This window comes from Benincasa hispida, chromosome 5, assembly GCF_009727055.1.
Source record: "Benincasa hispida cultivar B227 chromosome 5, ASM972705v1, whole genome shotgun sequence".
Taxonomy (NCBI): domain Eukaryota; kingdom Viridiplantae; phylum Streptophyta; class Magnoliopsida; order Cucurbitales; family Cucurbitaceae; genus Benincasa; species Benincasa hispida.
The window spans coordinates 22,259,413-22,267,366 of NC_052353.1; the positions used below are offsets into that span (position 1 = coordinate 22,259,413).

The 7,954-nt window shown below is 29.8% G+C and overlaps 1 protein-coding gene across 1 annotated transcript; it reads right to left on the reverse strand.

Annotated features, from left to right (window-relative positions):
- Nucleotides 1-3,723: 3,723 nt before the first annotated feature.
- LOC120078478 (polygalacturonase-like) lies at nt 3,724-7,183 on the reverse strand. Its single transcript, XM_039032745.1, has 3 exons — nt 6,726-7,183; nt 5,572-5,861; nt 3,724-4,360 (listed from the first exon to the last, which is right to left on the reverse strand). The coding sequence occupies exons 1-3, from the start codon at nt 7,161-7,163 to the stop codon at nt 3,910-3,912; spliced, it is 1,179 nt and encodes a 392-aa protein (XP_038888673.1). The 5' UTR covers nt 7,164-7,183; the 3' UTR covers nt 3,724-3,909.
- Between the last annotated feature and the right edge of the window lie 771 nt (nt 7,184-7,954).

A 7,954-nucleotide genomic window follows, 5' to 3' on the forward strand; every position in this document is an offset into this window, starting at 1 on the left:
TAAACTGACACGAATTGGAGTCGAACAATACCTCCAGGGCTCCAAAATGAGCTGAACCGGTCCACTTGAACTGCTGGTCCATTTGTGCGTGTGCCTTCTAGGCTGGGATGAATAGCGTTGCAACGCCATGGGAATTTACTTCATTTTTTGGGTTGGCTAAAGAACAGGCAACATTGTAAGGTAGAAGCTTTACTTTTGAGTTTCTCCTATTGAGTTTGGCTGGAACATTCTTCAATTACAACCTAATTGCAACTCTATTAACTCAAACAAATGTACAGATACTTAATCACACATTAAGGCCCATAAACAAGCCGATTACAAAAATTAACATTGAATTGAAGAGAAATCTAATGCCAAAAATGAAATAATCTATATCAGCACCCATTTTCATACAACCTACGAAAATCACCCACCAAGCTAAAATTAATACGAATTGGGTGCTAATCATGCTCTTATACCAATTTGTGGTATTGACATTCAACATGAGGAAGCAATTAGGATCTTAAGAACTCTAATTCAATCAGTTTTAGTAATCAAGCAAGCATGGTCATAATAAAGAAAACAAGGCTTCAGAAATTTACCTTTGAAGAACTCTTCAAATCTTTAATATCCAGCTCAAATTTCCTCTCCATCAAGTTGTAGACCACCACTTGATCTTCGCTACTATTCTCAAAGCCCTTAGATTGGATTGTGGGATCCAAAATGAAGTTTAATTTAAGAAAATTTTGGAGGAAAAGTGGTTTTGGTGTTCAAGTGTTAAAGAACACTTCTTCAACCCAAAATTTCAGAAAATTCAGCCTTGCATGTAATTTCTCAGCTGAATTGAATTTGAATTTTACCAAATTCAACATGCCAAGTCATTGCACTAAAATTTGACATCACAACTTGAGGATTTGGCTTCAATATATGTGTTCAAAGTGAGAAAAACCCACTAAACATGTTTTTTCCAATTTTAAAATGAAATTAAATTTTCTCAAAATTTAATTTAAATTTCCAAAAATTAAATTAAAAAAAAATTGTATTTATCATTTGAATTTTAATAAAATTCAAATTTTTAATTTTAAATATAATTAATTCAAATTATTAATTTTAAATAAATTTATTTAAATAATTAATTAAACAATTTAATTTAATTAATTTAATATCAAAGATTAAATTATTATGTCACCAATCCTACAATCACGAATCCCTATTCATGTAATTAATTTTTAAATCAAATTTAAATATTATCTAATTCTCCAATTTCATTTAATTCAATAATTAAACATATAATTATATTGTATATAATTACTAATTCCTTTAATTCGAATTTGAACATTTCAAATTCTCTTATCACGCTATTCTAAAGTTTAATCAGTTTGTGAGCTAGTAGAGAGACCTAATGGACCTACAAATTATGAGCTCCAATGATTTGAAATTAATTGGCTAAACTCTTTAAACCGAAATAATCAACATTCATTAAATATCAGGTCACTCCACTAATGCCCAATAGTTGTACTCTCCTCACTATAAATATATTTTTGTCCACTTGATTTAATGATAATCCATAAATCAACCCTTCACTGGTTGTTGGTAATAATGACTAGGTCAAAAGTTGTTTTACTCCCAATATTACATCTTTTTTCTTAAGTCCCACTAATCCTCTAATGAAAAATTGGTTTGTGATCCAATTATCAAACCGAGACTCACTCAAGCCAATGAGAGGGTGGGCCCCCCTGTTCAAGACTGAAGTGAGTATTTTAGGAAACAACCTCTCTACTATCCCTAAAAGTGGCTAGAAGTGAATTCCATCTTGCACCCTATGTCCCCAGTTATCTATTCGGTCTTACCCTTGAAATAGGAGGCTTATTGAGTCCGCATTGTTGAGCCAACCCTCATCTATGTAAATCTAAGGATAATTTAAAATAAACAGGAGCTCATAGTTAGCTTAGGATTAAGATCAAGTTATCTAGGTCATCACTTTGAATTAGTCAGTCTTAAACAATAAACAGTGTTATAATGTAAGAGTGACTTATTTCTCGGTCCGGTATTATACAAACTCATTGCATAGGATGCCCCAACTTGCATGTCTCTGCATGAACAATTTAGGATCAAATTGTTTGTACTTAAATACAATGTATGTCGCATCTGATAGTGTTTCCAAAATAAGGTACCTAGCTTTATACATACACTATTGACCGTTTTGGCTCTCTACTCGAACTTGATCCACTCTTATGTTTCCACATAAAGTTCAAGTACTCATATAATAGTCATGGATCTTAGTTTATTGGATTTAGTTTTTACAAGTGCAATTTAAATATTCAATAACAGTTTTATTGAATAAACCTCAATAACTTCTTTATTTCAAATAGAATTTGTTTAATTTTACAAAATGTGAGTTTTAGGACATACAACCTAATAAAGATGGACCTCATTTGCCACGGGGGCTTCAGTCTCCAAGTGACACTCAAGTTCACACATTATAGACTCCAACGTCTTACCTTGGACGAAAGCTTGAGGAACCAGTTGCTCAACTTGATGATCGACATGAGTCGCTTCACTGCTCAGTTCGGTATGATCAGAAGATGGTTTCATCCAAGACTCTCCAAGTCTCCTAGCTAATTCAGTAATATGAGCAACGAGGTCACTCAGATTCTGAAATTCAGTTATTGCTTCAGATCCATAGAAGCTATCTTGTTGGAAACTCAAGGATTCTTGACGGCTAAAGAAGGGTTTCTGAACAATCTCACAAGATTTGTTAGAAAGCTCCTTAACCAATTATTCTAAAGAAATTCCTGAATTGGAGGAAGATGTATACATTAATAATGGAGATTGGCTAGGTATCTCCAAGGGAGGATAATAATTGAGCTCAGGACCACGCAAAACCTATAATTGCCTAATAGCCAAAACATGAACAAAATAAAGGGTGTTTGAAATTCCTTTAAGTTTTATTCATATCTATTTTTTTCATATTTATAAATCTAAGAAATCATCACTAGATTTAAAAATATCATAATTTTTTCATCACTAGATTTAAAAATATCATAATTTTTTCTACCTATCCAAATTCCCTTTATTTTATGAAAAATTATTTTTAATGACAAAATTACTGAAAATAATATTTTCAAATAATAACAAAATATCATATTCTATCTGCAATAGACTGCGATAGACATTGATAGACTACTATTTGTGTTTATCATGATATAGATAGACACAAATTGTCTATCGCGATCTATCGCACATATATAATAAAATTTTACCATATTTATAAACATTTTTGTTCATTTTCTTATATTTAAGAACAGATCTTATTCTAATGAGTAGATTAACAATACAACTAAATCACCAATGTACTAAAAACTTAAACTAATATGTTACAGTAAATTTAATTATATCCATAACACTTTCTCTCATGTGTTCTTGAAAATTTGTCAAAAGCTCAAAAAGTGAAAATAACCCTTCATTGAGAAGTACATAGTATTATAGGGTTGGAACCCACGAGTTGGTGCTTGATCTTGTGAGATAAGCTCGGCGAGCTCTATTCTTTTACATGAAACACATACTTAACATTAATTTTTGTGTTAAAAAATGCTATGAATGAAGAAGTATCTTTATAAAATCAAGATATAGTACATAAGCCAAATTTTAAAAATATTAAAAATACATAAGTAACACCATATTACAATAAAATGGCTACAATTATCTTGCATTTATAAATAAAATATTACAAGATCGGCTGAGAATTACCTAATTTCCCTCTAATCAAGTATTACACGACCATATCCAAACTATACAATCTCTTATAATCATCAGCAATCATTAGCCACCGCTAGAAAACACTATTAATTAAAAAAAAAACAATAAAACCTGAATTAAAGCCATTTAATTAAGCTTTAATATTAATTTGAATATGATCTAATCCCTTTACTAGAAGCAGCTCATTCGAGGCATTAATATTCCACTACTAGATCCACGAACATTCTTGCATGATGAGGTGGCAGCTTTATTCTTATAAAGAAGCTTTATGTCTTGTAGTTTAATGTCTCTGCATGGATTAGTAATGCTACAATCAAAGCTCACAGCTTCTGAGGTTGCCGATGTTCCTCGAATATTTCTATACGTGACTTTGCTGATTTGTATGCCTGAATTTTGTCTGGGACAACCTTTGTTATCAGGGCAATAATTTTGATCTATTACGATTGGATTTTCGACGTTGTTCATAATAATGTTGTCGAATAGAATGTTCCTAACGAAGCCTTTGCTTGGTCTTGCCCATGTTTTTATTCTTATGCCATTGTCTGATCCTGTAAATATTGTGTTCTTTAAGGTTATGTTTTGTACTCCATCTTCGTTTAATTCCTTCCCCAAGCTTCCAATGCTGTGTGTTCCAATTTCATAGCATAGCCATAATTAGATTTCAATTGTGAGATTTAGATTATTTATTCATGTAATTTGGTTACTTTAAAAACCTAAATAACCAATTTGATAATCTTTTTAAAATGATTAGTTTTCTATGTTAGCATTTTATTTTATTTTATTTTAGTCCATTTCTAAAAATAAGAACTGTTTTATAAAACTACTATTTTTTTTTAGTTCGTTTTTAAATTTTGGCTTTGATTTTGAAAATACTCTAAAAATGTAAACAACAAATCATAGAAACTGATGGAGGTAAGTGATATTTATAATGAAAAACCAAAACCTAAAGTCTCATTTGGTATCCATTTGGTTTTTGGTTATTAGATTTTTAAAATTAAGCTTTATAAAGATCAATGCCACTACTAAATATATATATATATATATATATATATATATTGACATCTACTTTATACCAATGTTTTCAAACAAAAAGTCAAGTCTTGAAAACAAAATTAAAAAAAAAAATTAAGAACTTGTTTTTTATTTTGAAATTTGGTTAATAATTCAACTATTTTACTTAATAACAATAAAAATCATGGCAAAAAATTAAAAAGCTAAAAACTAAAAGCCATGCCTTCGTTTGGTAACAAATTTTTTTGTTTTCTATTTTTAAAAATTAAGTCTATTTCCTTCTTATTTTCTGCAATACTTTGCATATTTCTTTAAATATAATGGATGAATTCTTAACTAAATTCCGAAAACAAAAACAAGTTTTCCAAACCTACTTTTTTTTTTTACTTTTAAAAATTTAGCTTGGTTTTTTAAACCATTAATAAAAAGTAGATAGCAAAAAAATAATTTAGAAATAGAAATAGTGTCTGTAGATTTAATTTTAAAAAACAAAAATGAAAAACTAAATAGTTAACCAACGGAACGCAAATAATTACCAAATGAGTTATTGTTTTATTTTTGAAGCCACACTAATTTTAGGACATCATAATTAATCTCAAGGACAAAAAGGAAAAAAAAAGAAAAAAAAAAAAAACCAAGGTCTTTTACGATGTTGTGAAATGTTTGCATGATTAGATGTATGAGAAAACAATTATAAAACTTATTCCAAATATGTATTTTTAAGAGGTTGTTAAGGGGCCAAGAACATTTTGAATCTTCTTACTGTAGCAACCTTAATTATTCAATTGACTTGTCCACATTATTGAGTAAAGTTTAATTTACCTCACACCATGGCCAGGTCCACATTTGAGATTAGTCATGAATAAATTATAAGTTGCTGGACCAATTGATACGCAATCATCTCCGGTTTGTAGTGTACACCCAATAATTGTAACATCACTAGAAGTTTGAACATGAATTCCATCAGTGTTCGGGCTTTGGTCGGGTGCTATTGTCTTCACGTTTTGAACAACAACCTTCTTGCAGCCATTGATTACTAGGTGAGTTTGTCGACTATTAATCGATGTTAATCCACTTATCACAATGTTGTTTGCCCAATTGAATGTCATTGACTGTGTTCACATATAAAACTTTAATACATTACCCAAACTTTTAATATAAGACTAAAATTCATTTATGATCCCTATGTAATTTTGGGTTTAATTTATATTTCGTCTCTACATTTCAAAATGTTATACTTTTAGTCCTTGAATTTAGGTTAATTTTTGGTTTAGTTTATAATTCATTTATACTAATAGACATTAGTCAAATATGAAAAGTAAGTATTTAATGAAAAATCGAGGTTAAAAGCATAAATCATGAAATTTATAGACCAAATTGAAACAAAACTAAATTCTCAATGATGAAATTGTAACCTTATGAAATATATGAATTAATTTGAAATCAAATTCAAAACATAAAAACTAAAATCGAAAAAAAAATTAGATTTAAAACTTAAGAATAAAAAGATATTTTTCCATACAACTTTTACTTTTGCCAAATTTGCAACAAAAAATAAGTGGAAGTATTGATAACAAAAATTAAACCCACCATCTCAAACATGTTATACCTATTGAATCTAATTCAAGAAAATAATTACAAAAAGTGCTGTTTATAATATTTACTATGAAAAACATTTAAATCTTACATTATTTAATTTAAAACCATAGTTTGACTGATAATTTAAATAGGAAAGTTAAAGAAAAAACATAAAAACACATGGTTGTAGAAGAGTATTCTTACTTATTTGTCCATATTTTTAGAATATCGATCTCTGTAAAGGAAAAAAAATATTTTTTTCAAAAGAAATAAAACCTCATCAACTGAAAATTTGTGATTGATTGGACAGTTGCATGAGTAAGACGGACAATGGTATCATATATTTAAAAATTAAAACAAAAATGATCCTTGAATTTCAAAGACAGTCAAACACATACCGGAGCTCCAACAGGACATTTCTTTCCAGATGTCCTACAAGCCCAATAACTAGCACCTTTAGCATCAAGAACTCCACCGATGACAGAAACTTTGTTAACTTTAGAGAACAAAATCCATGACTTTGAGTTTCCAAGAGCACCATAATCTGAAGGTGCAACAATCGTCCCATCAATTCGAAATGTGATTTGGTTCTTACAAGGGCCTTTGAGAACAATAGCGTTAATTAAGAACTTTCCTTTAGGAACATAGATTGTAGAAGCTGTGGCTGAATTACATGCAGAAGCCCATGCCTTGAGAAAAGAAGCAGTTGATTCTCTTCTTCCATCACTCTTAGCACCAAAACTTAGCACATTATAGTTACCAGCATTTGATGCTTTGAAGAAGAGAGTGATTAAAAGTAGAGAGAAATGGATTATGAAAGTGGGAAAGTTGGCCATTTTGTGTAGAGAAAAATATAGCGGTTTTAAAATGTGTTTGTGTAAGGAAATGGGAGTTCAAGTGGTTATATTTATAGCGTTCACACAAACATTCATCTCAAAATTAATTGACTATAAGAGGAGTACCCAACCTATCTTATAAAGACGGTAAGATTTTTTCATTGTGGGATCCTCAACATGCTCCTTTGAGATGGTGCCTCTTTTGAATCTACCCTTCATTGATCATTGATCATGTCGGATCCTAATTTCTTGTTATTTATCCAAATACATTAGGTAATGCATTGGATAGCAATTTTAAGGATAATAATTAACTGTATAACAACACTTTTAAATAATTGCAAATATAGCAAAATCTACTAGTGATGGACTCAATCGCTGATAAACGACTACTAGCGTTATGGTCTATCATTGATAGACTTCAAAAACAAAATCTAAATCTTTTTATAACTGCAAATTCTATTGCATTGTGCTATATCTACAAATATTTTGGTCTGGTTGCTATATTTGAGAAAAACCGATTCATTTACAGGTTTTTTGAGACGTTGAATTGAGTTATGACGTTTTGAATTAATATGTTGGAGTTAATAAATATGTGTTTAAGACGCTGAGATGTTTAATCTAAAGATAGAGGAAGATGAAAATCTTTGATAAATATGCAAATTTCAATAGTAAAACCCCGTTGAAGTTGTAGAGTTGAGTTATTTAACACATCTTTAGGTTTTATACGATCAAATACCATATTATATCACTGGTTGACCTAAAGATCGAAGATGATGGATGAAGATAAATTT

What these genes read in the sequence shown, in the direction of transcription:
- LOC120078478 (XM_039032745.1), bottom strand. Translation starts at nt 7,163, where the DNA reads ATGGCCAACTTTCCCACTTTCATAATCCATTTCTCTCTACTTTTAATC. An exon ending in AATGTCCTGTTGGAGCTCCG is followed by an intron (nt 5,862 to 6,725) that starts GTATGTGTTTGA and finishes ATGTGAACACAG; the next exon opens with TCAATGACATTCAATTGGGC. An exon ending in GGACCTGGCCATGGTGTGAG is followed by an intron (nt 4,361 to 5,571) that starts GTAAATTAAACT and finishes TGGAACACACAG; the next exon opens with CATTGGAAGCTTGGGGAAGG.